This window comes from Salvelinus fontinalis, chromosome 6, assembly GCF_029448725.1.
Source record: "Salvelinus fontinalis isolate EN_2023a chromosome 6, ASM2944872v1, whole genome shotgun sequence".
Taxonomy (NCBI): Eukaryota; Metazoa; Chordata; class Actinopteri; order Salmoniformes; family Salmonidae; genus Salvelinus; species Salvelinus fontinalis.
The window spans coordinates 49395575-49418096 of record NC_074670.1 but is presented as its reverse complement, the minus strand read 5'-3'; the positions used below and the strand labels follow the sequence as shown (position 1 = coordinate 49418096).

General features: G+C 41.8%; 1 protein-coding gene and 1 non-coding gene across 5 annotated transcripts in view; both read right to left on the bottom strand.

Moving 5' to 3' along the window:
• The window catches only part of LOC129858009 (cleavage stimulation factor subunit 2-like), a 30903-nt gene extending 15964 nt beyond the window's left edge, over positions 1–14939 (bottom strand). For 2 of the 4 annotated variants that reach the window (XM_055926848.1, XM_055926849.1), the window contains exons 1-3: positions 14691–14939; positions 14120–14198; positions 13799–13968 (exon numbers count right to left, since the gene is read on the bottom strand). In XM_055926848.1, coding sequence (XP_055782823.1) covers positions 13799–13968; positions 14120–14198; positions 14691–14826 — 385 coding nt within the window. In that variant the 5' untranslated portion in view covers positions 14827–14939. The remainder of the gene's footprint in view (positions 1–13798; positions 13969–14119; positions 14199–14690) is intronic. The other 2 variants (XM_055926850.1, XM_055926851.1) reach the window with 2 other exon arrangements.
• A 5016-nt stretch (positions 14940–19955) lies between these two features.
• Positions 19956–20028, bottom strand: trnav-uac (transfer RNA valine (anticodon UAC)). The gene has a single exon. It is a non-coding gene; the product is annotated as a tRNA-Val (tRNA).
• Positions 20029–22522: the final 2494 nt, after the last annotated feature.

Here is a 22522-nt window from a genome sequence, read left to right as displayed (position 1 = left end):
ACACACCACCCACCGCTTCCGAGTACATTACTCGTTAATGTTCAGTCCATGTATAACAAAGTTGACGAGATCAGGAAACGGTTTCTTTCCAGAGAGACATCAGGGATTGTAACATACTCCGTTTCACGGAAACATGGCTCTCTCGGGATATTCTGTCGGAGTCAGTCTAGCCATCTGGATTCTCAATTCAACGCGCCGACAGGAATGAACATACCTCCAGGAAGAAGAGCGGGTGTATGTTTCATGATTAACAACTCATGGTGTAATTGTAATAACATACAGGAACTCAATTCCTTTTGTTCACCCGACCAAGAATACCTCAATCAAATGCTGATCAAATTCTCTTCGGTTATCGTCACAGCCGTGTATATCCCCCCTCAAGCTGATACCATGAGGGCCCTCAAACTTCACTGGACTTTATGCAAACCATATATACTGAGGCTGCATTTATTGTAGCTGGGGATTTTAAAGAAAATTAGGAAAAGGCTACCTAAATTCTATCAGCATATGGACTGTAGTACTCTGGAAAAACACCTTGACCATTGCTATTCCAACTTCCGGGATGCATACAAGGCCCTCCCCCCGCCCTCCTTTCGGCAAATCTGACCACGACTTCATTTTGCTCCTCCCCTCCTATAGGCAGAAATTCAAACAGGATGTACCCGTGCTAAGGACTAATCAACGCTGGTCTGACCAATCGAAATCCACGCTTCAAGATTATTTTGGTGACGAGGACTGGGATATGTTCCGGGTAGCTTCCGAGAATAGACAGCCAGTTACTGATTTCATCAATAAGTGTATAGGGGATGTTGTACCCACTGACTATTAAAACCTACCCTAACCAGAAACCGTGGAGAGAAGGCAGCATTCGCGCAAAACTGAAAGTGCGAACCACCGCATTTAACCACGGCAAGGTGACTGGGAATATAGCAGAACACAAACGTAGTAGTCTTTCCCTCCGCAAGGCAATCAAACGAAATGTCAGTATAGAGAAAGTGGAGTAGCAATTCAACGACTTAGACACGAGACGTATGTTGCAGGGTCTACAGACAACCACGGACAACCAAAGGAAAACCAGCCACGTTGTGGACACCGACGCCTTGCTTCCGGACAAGATAAACACGTTCTTTGCCCGCTTTGAGGATAACAGTGCCACCGACATGGCCAGCTACCAAGGACTGTGGGCTCTTCTCCGTAGCCGACGTGAGCAAGACATTTTAACGTGTTAACCCTCACAAGGCTGCTGGCCCAGACTGCATCCCTAGCCGCATCCTCAGAGCATGCGCAGACCAGCTGGATAATGTGATTAGACAGTCAATCTCTCCATATCCCAGTCTGCTGTCCCCACATGCTTCAAGATGGCCACCATTGCTTTTTTGGGTACAGGAACAAAGGTAACTGAACTAAATGACTATCGCCCCGTAGCACTCAATTCTGCCATCATGAAGTGTTTTGAGAGGCTAGTTACGGATCATACCACCTCACCTGTCACCCTAGACCCACTTCAATTTGCTTACCGCCCCAATAGGTCCACAGACGATGCAATCGCCATCACACTGCCCTATCCCATCTGGACAAGAGGAATACCCATGTAAGAATGCTGTTCATTGACTACAGCTCAGCATTCAACACCATAGTACCATCCAAGCTCATTATTAAGCTCGAGGCCCTGGGTCTGAGCCTTGCCCTGTGCAATTGGGTCCTGGACTTCCTGACAGGCCACCCCCAGGTGGGGAAAGGTAGGAAACAACACCCCCACTTCGCTGATCCTCAACACTGGGGCCCCACAAGGGTGCGTGCTAAGCCCCCTCCTGTACTCCCTGTTCACTCTTGACTGCGTGGCCATGCACGCCTCCAAGTCAATCATCAAGTTTGCAGACGACACAACAGTAGTAGGCTTGGTTACCAACAATGACGAGACAGCATACAGGGAAGAGGCGAGAGGCTCTGGGAGTGGGGTGTCAGGAAAATAAACTCTCAACGTCAACAAAATAAAGGAGATGATTGTGACCTTCATGAAACAGCAGAGAGAGCACCCCCCATCCACATCGACGGGACAGCAGTGGAGAAGGTGGAAAGCTTCAAGTTCCTCGGTGTACACATCACTGACGATCTGAAATGGTCCACCCACACAGACTGCGCAACAGCACCTCTTCAACCTCAGGAGGCTGAAGAAATTTGGCTTGTCACCTAAAACTTTTACATATGCACAATTTAGAGAATCCTGTCGGGCTGTATCACCGCCTGGTATGGCAACTGCACCGGCCACAACTGCAGGGCTCTCCAGAGGGTGGTGCGGTCTGCAAAACGCATCACCGGGGGCAAACTACATGCCCTCCAGGACACCTACAGCACCCGATGTCGCAGGAAGGCCAAAAAGATCATCAAGAACAACAACCATCCGAGCCACAGCCTGTTCACCCCGCTGTCATCAGAAGGCGAGTACAGGTGCATCAAAGCTGGGACCAAGAGGCACTAGCAGAGCGGCTGCTGCCTACATCCAGACTTGAAATCATTGGCCACTTTAAGAAATGTAACACTAGTCACTTTAATAATGTTCACATACAGTTGAAGTCAGAAGTTAACATAAACAAGTTTTAATGACTCCAACATAAGTGTTTCAACCACTCCACAAATTTATTGTTAAACTATAGTTTTGGCAAGTCGGTTAGGACATCTACTTTGTGCATGACAAGTAATTTTTCCAACAATTGTTTACAGACAGATTATTTCACTGTATCACAGTGGGTCAGAAGTTTACATACACAAGTTGACTGACTTTAAACAGTTTGGAAAATTCCAGAAAATTATGTCATGGCTTTAGAAGCTTCTGATAACTGATGTCAATTAGCCTGAGTCAATTGGAGGTGTACCTGTGGATGTATTTCAAGGCCTACCTTCAAACTCAGTGCCTCTTTGCTTGACATCATGGGAAAATCAAAAGAAATCAGCCAAGACCTCAGAAAGACAATTGTAGACCTCCACAAGTCTGGTTCATCCTTGGGAGCAATTTCCAAATGCCTGAAGGTACAACATTCATCTTTACAAACAATAGTACGCAAGTATAAACACCATGGGACCACGCAGCCGTCATACCGCTCAGGAAGGAGACGCGTTCTGTCTCCTAGAGATGAACGTACCTTGGTGTGAAAAGTGCAACTCAATCCCAAAACAACAGCAAAGGACCTTGTGAAGATGCTGGAGGAAACAGGCACAAAAGTATCTATATCCACAGTAAAATGAATCCTATATTGACATAACCTGAAAGGTCGCTCAGCAAGGAAAGAGCCCCTTCTCCAAAACCGCCATAAAAAAGCAAGACTCCGGTTGGCAACTGCACATGGGGACAAAGATCGTACTTTTTGGCGAAATGTCCTCTGGTCTGATCAAACAAAAATAGAACTGTTCGGCCTTAATGACCGTTGTAATATTTGGAGGAAAAAGAGGGAGGCTTGCGAGCCGAAGAACACCATCCCAACCGTGAAGCACGGGGATGGCAGCAACATGTTGTGGGGCTGCTTTGCTGCAAGAGGGACTTGTGCACTTCACAAAATAGATGACATCATGAAGTAGGAAAATTATGTGGATATATTGAAGCAACATTAAGACATCAGTCAGGAAGTTAAAGCTCCGGTTGCAAATGGGTCTTCCAAATGGACAATGACCCAAAGCATACTTCCAAAGTTGTGGCAAAATGGCTTAAGGACAACAAAGTCAAGGTATTGGAATGGCCATCACAAAGCCCTGACCTCAATCCTATAGAACATTTGTGGGCAGAACTGAAAAAGCGTGTGCGGGCAAGGATGCCTACAAAACTGACACAGTTACACCAGCTCTGTCAGGAAGAAAGGGCCAAAATTCACCCAACTTATTGTGGGAAGCTTGTGAAAGGCTACCCGAAACGTTTGATCCAAGTTTAAATTGTTTAAGGCAATTCCACCAAATACTAATTGAGTGTATGTAAACTTCTGACCCACTGGGAATGTGATGAAAAAAATAAAAGCTGAAATAAATCATTGTCTACTATTATTCTGACATTTCACATTCTTAAAGTAAAGTGGTGATCCTAACTGACCTAAAACAGGGATTTTTACTTGGATTAAATGTCAGGAATTGTGAAAAACTGAGTTTAAATATATTTGGCTACGGTGTATGTAAACTTCTGACTTCAACTGTATCTTGGATTACTCTTCTCATATGTATATACTGTTTTCTATACCATCTACTGTGTCTCTGTCGATGCTGCTCAGACATTGCTCATCCATATATTTATATATTCTTAATTCCATTACTTAGGTGTGTGCAATAGATATTTGTTGTGAAATTGTTAGATATTACTTATTAGATATTGCGGCACTGTCGGAACTAAAAGCACAAGCATTTCGCTACACCCGCAATAACATCTCTAAACACGTGTATGTGACCAATAAAATGTTATTTGACATCCTTCGACCTCATGGCTTGGTTTTTGCTCTGACATGCACGGTCAACTGTGTGACCTTATATAGACAGGTGTGTGCCTTTCTAAATTTACCACAGGTGGACTTTAAGCAAGTTGTAGAAACATCAAGGATGATCAATGTAAACAGGATGCACCCGAGCTCAATTTCAAATCTCATAGCAAAGTGTCTGAATACTTACAGTACCAGTCAAAAGTTTGGACACACTTACTCATTCAAGGGTTTCTTTATTTTTACTATTTTCTACATTGTAGAAACTATGAAATAACATATGGAATCATGTAACCAAAGGGTGGCTACTTCTCAAATATAATATATAATAAGAACCTCAAATATAATATTTGTTTAACACTTTTGGTTACTACATGATCCCATATGTGTTATTGCACAGTTTATGTCTACACAATTATTCTACAATGTAGAAAAACATTTAAATAAAAAAATCCCTTGAATGAGTAGTGGTTAACTTTTGACTGGTACTGTACATTTAATAATTGTTACATGATGCATGTATGCTGTTCTGTCCTAATGTCTGGTTGTGTGTGTGTGTGTGTGTGTGTGTGTGTGTGTGTGTGTGTGTGTGTGTGTGTGTGTGTGTGTGTGTGTGTGTGTGTGTGTGTGTGTGTGTGTGTGTGTGTGTGTGTGTGTGTGTGTGTGTGTGTGTGTGTGTGTGTGTGTGTGTGTGTGTGTGTGTGTGTGTGTCAGTTGGGCATGCCCATGAACGGAGCCCCCCAGGTGATGCAGCCCCCATAGGTGGAGGACCTGGGCCCATGCCAGGGATCGTTGGGACCACCAGGTAAAGAGACGCTCATTTTCTCTCTCTCTCTCACACACACACACACACACACTCACACGTTATGTTCTAGCCTCGTGGGTACCTAAAATTTATTTTCATAAACCTAACCCCTCAGCTTAAAATAGCCTTTGTCCTAATGAGGATGTGGGAAATGTCTCACGAGGCAGAATTTTCCTCGTTTTACTATCCTTGTGGGGACTTTAGATCCCCACAAGGATAGAAGAACCAACCCACACATAGAAAAACCCTTGAATGAGTTGGTGTGTCCAAACTCTTGACTGGTACTGTAAAATAAGGTATGTTTATTTGTAATATATATTTGCAAAAATGTCTAAAAACCAGTTTTCACTTTGTCATTATGGGGTATTGTGTGTAGATTGATTAAATTACATATTTCCCTCAATTTTAGAATATGGCTGTAAAGTAACAAAATGTAGAAAAAGGTCAAGGGGTCTGAATTCTTTCTGAATGCACAGTATATCAAATGTGCCCACTAGTCTTGGCACATGCGCTCTAGCCAACAGCTTGCAGGTACAGTGCGGGTAGGCTACCTACATATTATGGATAAGAGCGATATTATTTATATTTGTCAAACGGCAGCCAAGCATTGATGATCATGTCACCAAAACAAGACCCTCGATATTTATTGGAAAGCAACATCAAGCTCGTCACCATGCACTTACTCGCCTGTGAAGTTCATCATAACTTATTTAATCTGTAGCCTCAAACTGCATGCTTTCCAGTCGTAGTGGGAGGACCACACAACATATCATCACGTGACTCCAAGTTTACTTCGATATGTTATGCCACCGCCATTTCTCACATAATTTGGGTCTCCCGAGTGGCGCAGCGGTCTCAGACACTGCATCTCAGTGCAAGAGGTGTCACTACAGTTCCTGGTTCGTATCAAGGCTGCATCACATCCGGTCGTGATTGGGAGTCCCATAGGGCAGCGCATAATTGGCACAGCATCGTCCGGGTTTGGCCGGAGTAGGCCATCATTGTAAATAAGAATTTGTTCTTAACCGACTTGCCTAGTTAAATAAATTTAAAAAATATTATAATAATTCATTTTACAGATTCTTTATAAAAAAGAATGTCGAACCAACAAATTGTCTGTTGGCATTTATAAAATTGTAATTGTCCATCAGCCCGGTCGTGACTTTTTCCATGCATCAGGCAATTCATCCGCATGAAAATGGTTGGATGGAAACGTGGTTAGTGTCTGTAAATAAATATTGATGAATGGAAATAAGAGGGCACTCAACCAACGTGAGTTGAAGTGCAATCAAATAATTTGAGAACCAGTGAAAAGGCGTGTCATGACGTTGGCCTGGGGGTAGGTTTATGACAGTCATAAATACACTGCTCAAAAAAATAAAGGGAACACTTAAACAACACAATGTAACTCCAAGTCAATCATACTTCTGTGAAATCAAACTGTACACTTAGGAAGCAACACTGATTGACAATACATTTCACATGCTGTTGTGCAAATGGAATAGACAAAAGGTGGAAATTATAGGCAATTAGCAAGACACCCCCAATAAAGGACTGATTCTACAGGTGGTGACCACAGACCACTTCTCAGTTCCTATGCTTCCTGGCTGATGTTTTGGTCACTTTTGAATGCTGGCGGTGCTCTCACTCTAGTGGTAGCACGAGACGGAGTCTACAACCCACACAAGTGGCTCAGGTAGTGCAGTTCATCCAGGATGGCACATCAATGCGAGCTGTGGCAAAAAGGTTTGCTGTGTCTGTCAGCGTAGTGTCCAGAGCATGGAGGCGCTACCAGGAGACAGGCCAGTACATAAGGAGACGTGGAGGAGGCCGTAGGAGGGCAACAACCCAGCAGCAGGACCGCTACCTCCGCCTTTGTGCAAGGTGGATCACTGCCTGAGCCCTGCAAAATGACCTCCAGCAGGCCACAAATGTGCATGTGTCAGCATATGGTCTCACAAGGGCTCTGAGGATCTCATCTCGGTACCTAATGGCAGTCAGGCTACCTCTGGCGAGCACATGGAGGGCTGTGCGGCCCCACAAAGAAATGCCACCCCACACCATGACTGACCCACCGCCAAACCGGTCATGCTGGAGGATGTTGCAGGCAGCAGAACGTTCTCCACAGCGTCTCCAGACTCTGTCACGTCTGTCACATGTGCTCATGTGCTCAGTGTGAACCTGCTTTCATCTGTGAAGAGCATAGGGCGCCAGTGGCGAATTTGCCAATCTTGGTGTTCTTTGGCAAATGCCAAGCGTCCTGCACGGTGTTGGGCTGTAAGCACAACCCCCACCTGTGGACGTCGGGCCCTCATACCACCCTCATGGAGTCTGTTTCTGACTGTTTGAGCAGACACTTGCACATTTGTGCCCTGCTGGAGGTCATTTTGCAGGGCTCAGGCAGTGATCCACCTTGCACAAAGGCGGAGGTAGCGGTCCTGCTGCTGGGTTGTTGCCCTCCTACGGCCTCCTCCACGTCTCCTGATGTACTGGCCTGTCTCCTGGTAGCGCCTCCATGCTCTGGACACTACGCTGACAGACACAGCAAACCTTCTTGCCACAGCTCGCATTGATGTGCCATCCTGGATGATCTGCACTACCTGAGCCACTTGTGGTGGTTGTAGACTCCGTCTCATGCTACCACTAGAGTGAGAGCACCGCCAGCATTCAAAAATGACCTAAACATCAGCCAGGAAGCAAAGGAACTGAGAAGTGGTCTGTGGTCACCACCTGTAGAATCAGTCCTTTATTGGGGGTGTCTTGCTAATTGCCTATAATTTCCACCTTTTGTCTATTCCATTTGCACAACAGCATGTGAAATTTATTGTCAATCAGTGTTGCTTCCTAAGTGGACAGTTTGATTTCACAGAAGTGTGATTGACTTGGAGTTACATTGTGTTGTTTAAGTGTTCCTTTTATTTTTTTGAGCAGTGTACCTCTTTCCCCCTTTTCCCCTCTCCCTACTATAACTGATGTGACATAAGAAAACCCATTGGTTAACATAGAGATTCTGGGAACATCAGAAGTTGGGGGGGAATGAACTATATTCTGGTAATCCGACCAACTGAACATATGCGGTGGTACTTAAGGTATATTATGTCAGTTCGGTTGCCCTCTGACACATTCTCATCAATGATAGCATGACATAAACTCTACTGTGGAAAGTCTAAACGTCAGAGGTATCGGATTCACATGGAATTGTTGTTTAATTCAAATGTTTGAATATGAAATTATTTGTGAAGAGATGAAATGTAATTTTAGCTTCCAAATGAGAGATTTGGGTTTTCATAAGTTTGGCTTCTGCTCAACCAGGGGCCCACCCCTGTGAAGAGACATGGGTTACAAACTTTTCAGACACACCCCTCTCCCTCCACTATAAAAGCCATTGACAAAAATATAACTTCCTGTTCCGGGTACATTTAGGATGACGATCCGATGTCTGAATGGTTCAGATAATAACTACAGAACTAAGCCAACATCAGCATGGACTTTGGTTGTAAATGGTATGAACTTTGAACTCGTATTCACTACAGAAGTGATACCTCCTAGCCGTTGAGTTAGCAACAGCTGCTACAAACGCAGGTTAGGAAGGACAGTCAGAGTATCCCGTCTACTACACATCGACGTTACTCCAACGTATCCAGTGACCACCAGAGACATTCTTCAAAGGACAGAGGACTCGGTTTGGCAAGACGGTCTTCCATCTACCACCAACCTACTGAAGCGCAGTTCAGAGTAAATATTTATTGCATTTTCCTTTTCTAAATGGGCGGTAATTTAGAATGCATAAGATACTGTATTTACGATGGTACAGCTTCGCCTCTGTTCCAGTCTCCCGCGCTTTCACTACAACTCAGCCCCTTCCCTTTGTGTAACAAGCTGTCATATCTATTCCGCCCGCTAGGGACGTTTTTCTTTATGACGGCAATTTGTGATCAAGTTAAGATTTAATTGTGCATGTGTGATTCTGTGTAATTAGTTAGGTATTTAGTAAATAAATAATTAAAACCAATTTTGTATTGCTGATTCAACTTGTTAGCCAGAATTCTTGCAGATAACCAAGGATTTACCACTTTCAGATGAGACTGAATAAAATGACGATTAATGTGACTGCTATTGATGTAAAATATTGCTAAATCTTTAAGAGTTTATTTGGAAGATAACAGCTCTATAAATATTATTTTGTGGTGTCCCTCTCGTTAATTACATTTACATGATTAGGCTATAGTTTACTACATTACCTATAAATAAATATTGATCACCCACATTTCTCTCCATCTGAAAATCGTCCCACTCCTAAAAAGGTAGGCTACCCTCAACACGGAGGCCCCTCAGGGATGCGTGGTAAGCCCCTCCTGTATTCTCTGTTCACCCACGACCGTGTGGACGCGCATGAGTCTAACACCATCATTAAGTTTGCAGATGACACCGCAGTGGTAGGCATGATCACCGACGACGAGACAGCCTATAGGGAGGAGGTCAGAGACCTGGCAGTGTGGTGCCAGAACAACAACCTCCTCCCTCAACGTCAGCAAGACAAAGGAGCTGATCATGGACAACAGGAGGGGGGCCCGAGCAGGCCCCCAATTCACATCATGGTAGTGGAGCGGGGCGAGAGCTTCAAGTTCCTGTGTTCACATCACTAAGGACCTATTCATGGTCCAAACACACCAACAGTCGTGAAGATGATACGACAGTACCTCTTACCCCTCAGGAGGCTGAAAAGATGTGTCATGGGCCCTCGGATTCTCAAAAAGTTCTACAGCCGCACCAATGAAAGCATCTTGACTGGATGCATTACCGCTTGCTATGGCAACTGCTTGATATCCAACCACAAGGACGTGTTCTCAATTTGCCTACCTGGTTAAATAAAGGTGAAATAAACAAGGCACTACAGAGGATAGCGCGTACAACCCAGTACATCACTGAGTCCCGAGCTCCGTGCCATCCAGGACCTCGATACCAGGCGGTGTCAGAAGATGGCCCTAAAAGCGTTCTAACAGCCACTGAAGTCAGACTGTTCTCTCTGCTACCGCATGGTAAGCAGTACCGGAGCGCCAAGTCTGGGACCAAAAGGCTCCTGTACAGCTTCTACCCAAAGCCATACGATTGCTGAACAGTCACTCAAGTGGCTACCTGGACCATTCGCATTGACCCCCTTTTTATTTTAGCACTGACTCTTGCCCTGGCTCTATGCACACTCACTGGACTCTACTCACACACACTGCTACTGTTTATTATATATCCTGATTGCCTAGTCACTTTTACCCCTGCACATAGACTCGGTACTTGTATATAGCCTCATTGTTGTTATATTGTGTTACTCTTTCCTTTGTATTTCATGAATTACTTTTTATATATATATATATTTTTTAATTGGCACTCTTGGGAAATGGCTCGTAAGTAAGCATTTCACGATAAAGTCTACACCTGTTGTGTTCGGTGCATGTGACAAATAAAACTTGATTAGATTTTGATTTGTAAAAAAAATGTAGCTCAAGAGAAAGTGCAAGTTTCTCCACCTCTGCTCTCTTCAAACCACATCTAGCCTATTGGCTAATATAGTCTAGTAATACCGATAGCCTTATATAAAATAGGCCATGTGAGAATCTCCAGATTTAACCCATTCCATCAGTTATTTTTTCTCATTTTGAGATTGAATATAGGGTGAACAATTCCTGGGACCATGGCTGGCAAGTCAGTTGTGTCACATACTCCTAAAATAACATTGCGAGACTGCGGTTGGGTTAGGGACCAGTTCTTGCGGTAGCGGGTATGAGTCGGACATAAAGCCAGCGGGTGTGGTATGAAAAGTTGCGGGTGCGGGCAGGATGAATAAAGCAGTCCCACGTACTTCTGCATACTTTCCATTGTGATTAATAGTGCACTGTAGTGCATACTTTACATTGAGTACGGTTACATGCACACACTAATGCAATTGTGGATAGTTAGATTGATAATACACTGAAAAAATATATAAAAACGCAAAAAATATAGACAATGTGTTTGTCCCACGTTTCATGAGCTGATATAAAAGACTCCAGAAATTTTCCATATGCACAAAAAGCTTATTTCTCAAATATTGTGCACAAATTTGTTTAAATCCTTGTTATTATCTTTGCCAAGATAATCCATCTACCTGACAGGTGTGGCATATCAGGAAGCTGATTAAAACAGCATGAACATTGCACAGGTGCACCTTGTGCTGGGGACAATAAAAGGCCACTAAAATGTGCAGTTATGTCATAACACAAGTTGAGGGAGTGCGCAATTGGCATGCTGACTGCAGGAATGTCCTCCAGAGCCATTGCCAGAGAATTTCATGTTAATTTCTCTACCATAAGCCATCTCCAAAGCTGTTTTAGAGAATTAGGCCCAACTGCCCTCACAACCGCCACGTGTATGCAATGTTCCCTCTAAGCTGCGAGCGTGCGGCCGTGCACTTACTCCAGAACTGCCACGCAGGTGAAATGCCATGCAGCGCAGAGATAGGATTTAACTTGGTTCGCCCCATTATTTTGCACTATATAGATTAACATTGTTTTCTGTGATCGAATCAACATTATTACAGCCCCTTTTCAATGCAACAAACCAAAACAAATTTTACTTTGCAAGATAGTCTGGTTTTGTTGTAGCGCAAAGGAGTAGAATTCTATTGGCGTGGGTAGCCCACGAGCGGGCTTTCAATGACCCGCGAGTGAACGCGCTTATCAGAGCAGAGTGCAGAGCCGTGTGTTCCCATTTGTTGATATTCCTTGCTAGCTAGCGAGTTATTAGCTCAGTTATTGATAAGTATTGGTCATAAATGGGGAGTTAAGGCTTCCTACAAGAGCACAAAACGTGTAGGCTACTTTTCAAGCTGTCTTTGGAAAGCCAGTCAGGTAAAAAGCTTATGTCTTAAAGGGGCAGTGCTGTATTTCGAGACAGGCTTGAAAATGCTAATATCCCAATAAGCAGAGGAGTAGCCTACATTGTCTAATTCTCTGTATGGTAATAATAATAAATTGAATTTTGAAAGTGGTTTCTTGCAGTCACCTATTTGACCCATGATGTTACAGACCAAGTAAAAAAATTATGAATTAATGTCAAGCCCTTCATAATATAAAAGTATCATGCAATGTAGGCTTGCATTGAACACCACAGTCTACTGTAGGCTATATCATAGAAATCAAAAGCTATTTCCATGTGAAAATGTTATGGGATTTTTGCCATTGGTTTTGTTGGTAGGCCTACACTATGCTCAAATAGTCTATTGGCTACTGTCTAAAACTGTAAGGGTACATCCTCAGTGTAGTTGCACAAAATTCTCACAATGTTTAAGTTTCTGCTCACAAGACCTAAAAATTTGCTCAGTGCCCCAATTTTTTTAGGTAACATTGCGTGTATTGCGAAGCTACGGACAACGAACATAATTGCATTTTACCGAAGGGCAATTTGAATGTACAGAGAACGTGAAAAGTTGAGGTTCATTGTCGTGCGATTCATCCGCCGCCATCACCTCATGTTTCAGCATAAAAATGCACGGCCCCATGTCGCTAGGATCTGTACACAATTCCTGGAATCTGAAAATGTCAGTTCTTCCATGGCCTGCATATTCACCAGACATAACCCATTGAGCATGTTTGGGATGCTCTGTATCGACAGCGTGTTCCAGTTCCTGCCAATATCCATTAACTTCGCACAGCCATTGAAAAGGAGTGGGACAAGATTCCACAATCAACAGCCTGATCAACTCTATGCGAAGGAGACGTGTCGCACTGCATGAGGCAAATGGTGGTCACACTGGTTCTGATCCACGCCCCTACTTTTTTTTGGTACCTGTGACCAACAGATGCATATCTGTATTCCCAGTCATGTGAAATCCATAGATTATGGCCTATTGAATTTATTTAAATTGACTGATTTCCTTTTATGATCTGTAAAACCCGGGAAAATCTTTGAAAATGTTGCGTTTATATTTTTGTTCAATATAGTTCAATTAAAATGGTGTAATGCTTTGGAAGAAGAACGATTTCCCTAAGAATCCTGTTTACATGGACACCTGATGGCACTGATAAATACAGAACATCGCCAATAAAAATACATTTTCTAAGACAGCGACCATGTTATTTTTCGGAAGCATATTTTATTCTGAGTTCAGGTATATAAAGTTTGTATGTGAGAACTACTTCTAAGAAGCATACATTCAGTTGTTCCGAACTCACTTCACTCTAGATAAAGAGGGATGCTCGCTCAGCTGGTGCTAGCACATGCGCAGATCAAATACACCGCTGTAATGCCAATTAAGGTGTTTACATGTCCTAATAATTCAAAAGTTCACTCAGAAAACAGGGTTTAAGATAAACAGACCAAAGTGTTTACATGACTATTACATAATATGCCTACTGCCATAATCAGGTTAATATCGAATTATTACTGTGCATGTAAACCTAATCAATGTAGTTAATAGTGCATTGCAGTAGATACTTTCCATTGTGGATAATACTGCACTGCAGTGCATACTTTCCATTGTGGTTAATAGTGCACTGCAGTGCATACTTACTCTTGAGCTCTTCTTTATTCTTCTCACTAGCAGCATTGTCGACACGGAGAGCTCGGCCGCTGAACTCTCTTCCGTTCAGGTTCCGCATGGCACTGAGGGCCGTCTCCTGGTCTTGATACTCACAGAAGCCATATCCTTTTGGCTTGCCTGTCTCCCTATCATACACTAACCTGAAAAATATTGTAGGGTTACAAAACAATTTTCAAAATCTAACCAAAAAGCCATATTAGCATGTAATTACTTGAAGAATAGCCTAGTGCACAGCAGCAATTGTTTTAGGCAGGTGAAACGGTTAACGTTGCCTTAAGACTGCTTACGTACCTAAAACTGACAACAAGCCCGACTTCTGAAAAAATGTCTTTTAGTTGCTCCTCTGTAGCCTCATATGGAATGTTTCCCACTGTTAAATTGAGTTAAGAGTTCAAGACAGCAACTTGACTGAGTTGTGGAAAAACTTACAGAATACAAGATTCCTAAACAACAACATGCAAAAGACATGAGCGGCAGAGTTCTTAGTTAACGTTCCTGTTGTCTACGGCTGAACCACCTGTTGCTAGTAGCAATATGTGATGGTAATTCAGACACCATTAGCAAACTAACGTTAGCTAGTTAACTATAAACCTTGTTAACGCAGGTATACACTTAGCTAACTTGCCACATACTTATGTGATACTGACAGATGAATAATTTGGCTAATTAACGTGAGGCATACTTTCTAGCTATAAAAATGCGTTTGATACAAATCCTGCACACATTAACGTTAGTTAGTTATCTGCTGCTGTGCTATGTCTAGCGCGGTTTGTAAGCTATCCAGCTCGCTAGCTGTGAGTACAAACTTATTCTCCGACATACACTTTTGAATCAACTAGTATTCCCCAATCAATAAATTTACCAAAAACAGAGCGCAATGAACGGTCAACAGCGGGATCTCTACCAGCGGCAGCAACAACAGCAGCTGCTAAATTCGCCATTTTAGGGAATGACAAGTGTAACAACAGGAAATGTTCAACTTTAAAGTGTAACACCATCCGGTTGACGAGGGGTCCTCGTTCAGTGTTTCAATGAATCGGCGTTTCATCACAGATTCTCCATTAGGTTGCATATTGACCAGAAACTCTAATGGCCGTTCTAACAATGAAAATAAATCATAAAATAAAAGGCAGTTGGGAGGAGGCAAGATCAGGTGGGACCATTCGCGCCAATGAGAGGGCAGATAAGCGTGTGAACAACAGACACAAGGGTTTCCATTAGTTACCACAGCCACAAAGTCCAAATTGGCTATATCGTAACAATTTGTTTTTGGTCTTCATTTAAGAATAGGGTTATGCATAAGGTTACGGTTAAGTTTAAAATCACAGTTTAAGAAGATAAAGTAAAAAAATAGGTGAGGTGTATGACTTTGTGGCTGTGGTAACTAGTAACGACCAGACAACTCCGGTATTGTATTTTTTCTCAATGTTTGGCTGCTACGTGTCCTATTTATATCAGTACACTCGTAACAACCTACTCGTTACGAAATTTATATTTGATAAAGTAAGCCACACGTAGCATATAAGCCCTTCAATGTTTTGTTAACAAAATTCGATATTCTGCCATTAGCCTCCATACAAAAACTCCTGGCTTGAGCGAATATATCCCTCCCGCTTCGCCTCTTCCTCTCTGGTTTCATACTAAACGATCATTGAATCGTCCATTCCGTCCTCCTTGAAGTGATGAGTCATTGATTCAATTAATGAAAGTAGCTAAATGTTTCCGCTGTTTTCCACTGAAAATGTACAATTTCAATTAAATAACAGCACTACTATTAATATATTTGCATACGTAACGTTCACATTTGGCGGGAAAAACACACCAGTTTCTTTGTCCAATAGGGGGCATCGTTTCTTGCAGCAAGTAACATGCATGCGCCCTAACTAACGTTTTAGTTTAGGAGCCTCTGGGTGCCAACTTCATAAACGCTTTTATATAGCTTGCTAAACAAATGGGTCAAGTCAAGTGTGCGAACACAGAACATATACATTTAATTATTTGGTAAGTAGCTAATGTGAAAGCTGAGATGAATGAATGATAAGTGTAGGCATATTGCTAACATTAGCCTAGCCCTGGCTAACTAACGTTTGCCATTCTACCGTAGTTAACTTCCTTGACTACAACGCGCTTGAATTGATATCTAGCAATAAGCTAGCAACATACTGTATATCTATCCGAATTTTGCGAACAAGCTAGCTAGATTAGTTTACCTAACTAGCAAGATTGAATTATTAGACAGTTCCTCCGTGTGGACCTAGATAACTAACTAGCTAGTATGCCAGTCTAAGGTTATCATATGTGTCAGTGCTGTTATCAGACACAGTCAAATATTTTCTTATCAGTTAGGTAACGTTAGCTAGTTTAAGTCATTGTGTTTCATTTTCAAAACGGGCAAACATGTCAATTTAGGTTGAGTTTAGTTTATGAATGGAAGGCTTTTTAAAATGATGTCCTCATAGTGTCTATTTATTGCCCATAGTGTGTATTTATTTTGGAAAAGCCACCATTGTAAGTCAATTGATAATTGGTCATAACTATCTGCTGTATATGTTTATGCAGAGTAGCATCAGTCACAATACCCAGCAAGATGTATCACATTGAAACGATTTAATCTGAAATCAGTGTTTAGTCATGATTCTTCTAGGAGAATACTCATTATGGAATAAAATGCATTATGAGAGAGTGGAGAAAGTCTTTGAGAAAGTGATAGGCCCAATCACAAATGGACTCCATAACCCGCCTATACCCTATGCACTTGTGGAGATCTGAGAGGATTTTTGACAGACGTAAGCAATATGGTAATAGCGCCACTTTGCCCTCTGATATGCAAGGTGGAAGTTTCACCATGTTGCTTATATGAATCAATTGAAAAACAAAAGGCGAGCCACACTCTAGGAGCTCAGATGCAATAATTGTATAACCAACGTTTATATGTCCATTTGGGATTGGGCCACAATGCAGAGGACATGGGCATGGTGGCAGCACAATTGGCAAAGATATCAGCCTGGATCAGCTAGAAGGGGTTTTTCAAATATCCAGTCACCACTATCCGTTTTACAAGGCTGGCCTGAGAGAGTGCTGTATCCTTAACTCACCAATGCTCTTGGAAGGCCTTGGGACCCTGTAAAGAACAGATTTAACAGTAGGGGGTGCTAACTTACAAGATGAAAAACAAACAGCTTGATCGTTGGTAATTTATTTTAGTCCACAAGGATTCAATTATTGTAATTACTGGTACTTGCTATCTATTAGAAAAACACTATGACAATACAACCACAATGTAAAGAAATTGCTTTGGATATGTAGTTATTGTTGCTGAGACTTTATAATAGGGTATTTTGTAGGGCTGGGAATTGCCAGGGACCTCACGATACGATTTAATACAGTGCATTCAAAAAGTATTCAGACCCCTTGACTTTTTCCACATTTTGTTACATTGCAGTCGTATTCTTAAATGTATTAAATAACAAAAAAACGTCATCAATCTACACACAATACCACATAATCACGAAGCAAAAACAGGTTTTTAGACATTTTTGCAAATGTATTAAAAATAAAAAATATTGAAAAGTATTCAGACCCTTTGCTATGAGACTCAAAATTGAACGGAGCAAAGTAAAGAGAGATCCTTGATGAAAACCTGCTCCAAAGCGCTCAGGACCCCAGACTGGGGTGAAGGTTCACCTTCCAACAGGACAACAACCCTAAGCGCATAGCCAAGACAACACAGGAGTGGCTTTGGGACAATCTCTGAATGTCCTTGAGTGGCGAAGCCAGAGTCCGGACTTGAACCCAATCGAACATCTCTGGAGAGACCTGAAAATGTCTGCAGCGACGCTCCCCATCCAACCTGAAAGTTTCCGAGTATCTGCAGAGAAGAATGGGATAAAATCCCCAAATACAGCTGTGCCAAGCTTGTAGTGTCATACCCAAGAAGACTCGAGGCTGTAATCGCTGCTAAAGGCGCTTAAATTCTGTTTTCAATAGAAGTATGGCATAATGATTATTATGAAGTCAAGTTTGGACCTTGTAATATTTTAAAACAAACTGATAGCCTACTCATGTTACATTCAGAAATATTTCACCTGCCTGGATATCGTAGGTGTGAATTATCAGCTAAATTACTATGATTACCAATGTCATCATGAATCAAGAGTCTTCAGGTATTCCCAAACTGGGGTACGCGCAATGGCTGTCGGGGGTACGCCAAATAAAAATGTGTTTCACATTTAAAAAAGGGTTTTACATTTTTTCCCCTTCACATTTTCAAACAGTCCGTTTATATTTTCCAATGGTGCTATACATTTGGGTGAGGTTTTTTCTCTCGCCTGAGTAGCCTCGTTTCAATGCCAAAAATAAAATTAAACCATCTAGTGTTCAGCGAAATAACAACACAATGTCAAATACAGCTAGCCTAGTCAAACAATTAACATCCAATCACATTAACCGTTACTCTCTTGCGAGAATTCCACTAACGGTCCGAATGTAGCCAAACGTAGCTGCTGCTCATGTTGGTATCTGTACTGATGGTGCAAAAGCCATGACAGGGAGACATAGTGGAGTGGTAACGCACGTGCAAGCAGTTGTTCCCGACGCCACTTGGGTACACTGCAGCATCCACGAGAGGCTCTTACTGCCAAGGGAATGCCTGACAGCTTGAAAGATGTTTTGGACACTGCAGTGAAAATGGTTAACTTTGTTAAAGCAAGGCCCCTGAACTCTTGTGTATTTTCTGGACTATGCAAGGATATGGGCAGCGACCATTTAACGCTTTTACAACATACAGAAGTGCGCTGGTTATCAAGGGGCAAAGTATTGACACGTTTTTTTTAATTGAGAGACGAGCTTAACTTTTTCTGACCATAATTTTCACTTGACTGACCGCTTGCATGATGACGAGTTTCTCACACGACTGGCCTATCTGGGTGATGTTTTTTCTCGCCTGAATGATCTAAATCTAGGATTACAGGGACTCTCCGCAACTATATTCAATGTGCGAGACAAACTTGAGGCTATGATTAAGAAGTTGGAGCTCTTCTCTGTCTGCATTAACAAGGACAACACACAGGTCTTTCCATCATTGTATAATTTTTTTGTGTGCAAATGAACTCAAGCTTACAGACAATGTTAAATGTGATACAGCGAAGCACCTGAGTGAGTTGGGTGCGCAATTACGCAGGTACTTTCCCGAAACGGACGACACAAACAACTGGATTCGTTATCCCTTTCATGCCCTGTCTCCAGTCCACTTACCGATATCTGAACAAGAGAGCCTCATCGAAATTGCAACAAGCGGTTCAGTGAAAATGTAATTTAATCAGAAGCCACTGTCTGATTTCTGGATTATCCTGTCTTGGCAAATCACACTTAAGACACTGATGTCCTTTGCTACCACGTACCTATGTGAGAGTGGATTCTCGGCCCTCACTAGCATGAAAACTAAATACAGGCACAGACTGTGTGTGGAAAATTATTTAAGACTGAGACTCCTATACAACCCAACATTGCAGAGTTATGTGCATCCTTTCAAGCACACCCTTCTCATTAACCTGTGGTGAGTTATTCACAATCTTCGATGAACAAATAAGGTTTTATATGTAAGATGGTTAAAAAATTATTGATTATTATTATATTATTATTTGTGCCCTGGTCCTATAAGCTCTTTGTCACTTCCCACGAGCCGGGTTGTGACAAAAACTCACACTCATTCTTATGTTTAATAGATGTATCCTATAGTGTGTGTGTGGCAGGCTTACAGTGATGGCAAAAAACAACATTTGAGTGCGTTGACCCTGGTGCTAGAGGGGGTACACAGCTGGAGGTTGAATGTTTGAAGGGGTATGGGACTATAAAAAGTTTGGGAACCACTGGCAACAATGCAGTTTACAATAGGCAGCTTGTTTGTTATTGAGATGATACATAGGAAGTTTGGTACCATACTGGTGGCATGTACTGTAGACCAGTGACCACTAAATCTGTGATTATCTGAGAACAAATATTGTTCTCATATGTCTACAATATTCGTTAGATAACAGATCTTAGATATTGATTTGTGATGTGTGTATTAGCTTACATTTAGCTATCAGTATGGAGCGTTGAATGTTTTATCTAGGTCATCAAAAAGTGGTGGTTCCACTGGGGCTCGAACCCAGGACCTTCTGCGTGTAAAGCAGACGTGATAACCACTACACTATGGAACCAGGTGGTAACGTTGGTCAAATACACTGTTCTTGTAGATGACGACGCCACGGTAGTTCTGAATGTTTTTCATTAATTTGTATTGTTTGACCTATATTAACTGTATTTGACTACTTGAAATATTATGAGATGATAATATCTTCATTTTTGAGACACGCATGGAATTGCAGTCTTGTTGGAATTGATTAGCTGTATAGGCCTATATTAATGCCGGGGAGTGCAGTCGTGTGTACAACTGCATTTGCAATGACAAGATATTTGGTTTAGTGCTGAGTTGTGGCATGTTAGTATTATAGCTTTCTGCTTTGATTCAGCACCATCTGCGGCATAAAACCTGCGCCATAAATAGTCACCAAATACGAACTTGATCTAGAAATTTCAAAATGTACACGTTGCATGAACATTAAAATACTGGCCTATAATAAACTGTATTTAATCTGTACCGGCGCTGACATGCCTCTCGTTGAGTTGGATCCATAGGTTTTTAGCGCACAATGTTGTGCAAAACCGAAACTTTTACCAGGCTCAACTGACACCATGTTTCTTTCCCCTTGTGAAATGTCCGGAATGCATTGGTTATGACGGAGTGTGTATTTGAGCCACATGGTTATTTATTTAAAGTGAATTGACCAATAATAACGTTTTTATAAATTTGAGAACATTTGAAAGGCTCTCCAGTCACTACTCTCTGTACAGCACGTTCGTCGGACCAACTCATGCTGGTACAGTATGACAAACTGTTATCCATTTCCGTCGCCTGTTTTGTACAAATGAGGAAAGCAGGGCACGGTGAGACACCCTCGTGACCACCACACGGGCTATCGACAGGGTTCTCGTTTATGGGGAGGTAAAACTGGTTGCCTAATGCTTACATTATACTTGACTGGCTTCTTGGATTGCCACTCTAGTCACCCGTATAGTGTGGAAGGTTGAGGTCTATAATCTACCTATGTGAAGCTAGCCACAATAAGGATTAGTCACAATAAGGCGCCATAGGCAAGGCTGTGCAGTGCATAAATGTTTGCCCAACCTGGTCTCAGAGCAGTTCGTAATATTCTGTAAATAAATCTCCATTTAGTATGATGGCATGTATTAATTTGTGGATGTCCATCACCTATTTCGTAATATATGTTACGAATTACAATTCGTATTATATGTTACGAATTTGCAAAACGTACAACATGTTACCAATTTGAAAAACATACAATATGTTACGAATTTGCTAACGTATGATATATGTTACCAATGTTAGCTAGGCTAGGGGTTAGGATTAAGTCTAGGAGTTAGGTTAAATGGTTATGGTTAGGGGAATGGTTAGCTAAAAGGGTCAAGGTTAGGGAAAGGGTTAGCTAACATGCTAAGTAGTTGCAAAGTAGCTAAAAAAAGTAGTAAGTAGTTGAAAGTTGCTAATTAGCTAAAATGCTAAAGTTGTCTGTGATGGGATTTGAACTCGCAACCTTTGAGTTGCTAGAAGTTCGTGTTAACTACACTCCTTTCGTTTTTGCCTTAATAAGTAACCATCTGTCTAATGTAACTATACCAAACGTAACATATACTAAATGGAGTGTCCTCGGATTTATGTACAGAATATGTTGCAGCACACCCAATGCAATTATGCAGTTTAATAAATCCACAATGTTTTTTCTGTTTATTGTCAAATAAATAAATTATTGTATTTATTTTTACGTTATATAACAACATACCTTGTTTAACATTATCTAGTCCAAATATGGCCTTATTCCACTATTTGTATCCGTTTGGATGTTTCAACAGGGGACTTTTATTTTGATGGTGAAATGCAAATCCCACTATTGTTGCTAATCCTTATTGTGGCTAGCTTCACTCAAGTCTCTAAACCTCAGTAACTAAACGAAGTGTCTGTTTGTCCTCTCTTCACATCGCATATGTAATAACGCAATTTTGGGAAATTTTTGTGCAAACAGGACAGCTACGTTGAGACACGAATTCTGCCGAAGTTATTTGTGTCTTGGGTGTAATTATAGGGCACTAGAATGCGACGTAAAGGAAATGTGCATTCTTATTGAATGGCAATAATAACTTTACAGTAATATGAAGATGGACACTCCTGTCCAAACCCTCATGATAACAATGTAAGCTTTTACACAACACGTATTTTATGTCATCATAGTGATCATGTGTTATGCATTGCAGAAAAAAATCCCAAATTAGTGCCACAATTGTTTTATTCTTATAGTTTAGTATCTTTCCTTACATTCATATCATTGTCAGGAAGAAATATCCAGTAGCCAAATAGTATGATGTGCCTATGCTTAATAACTATACCATTCTGTCAGCTATCTAATGATGGTTCATAAACACACACTTGCAGCCATAACATCACTTGGGTCATCAGAGTTTGGCTGTTGTGGTAGACCTATTTCCATATTAGAAGGGATGGTTGTAATTTCCAAAGATGATTCCAAAAATGTCCATGTTTTGAATAGGAATTTACAATTATATAAGGGCTCGACTACA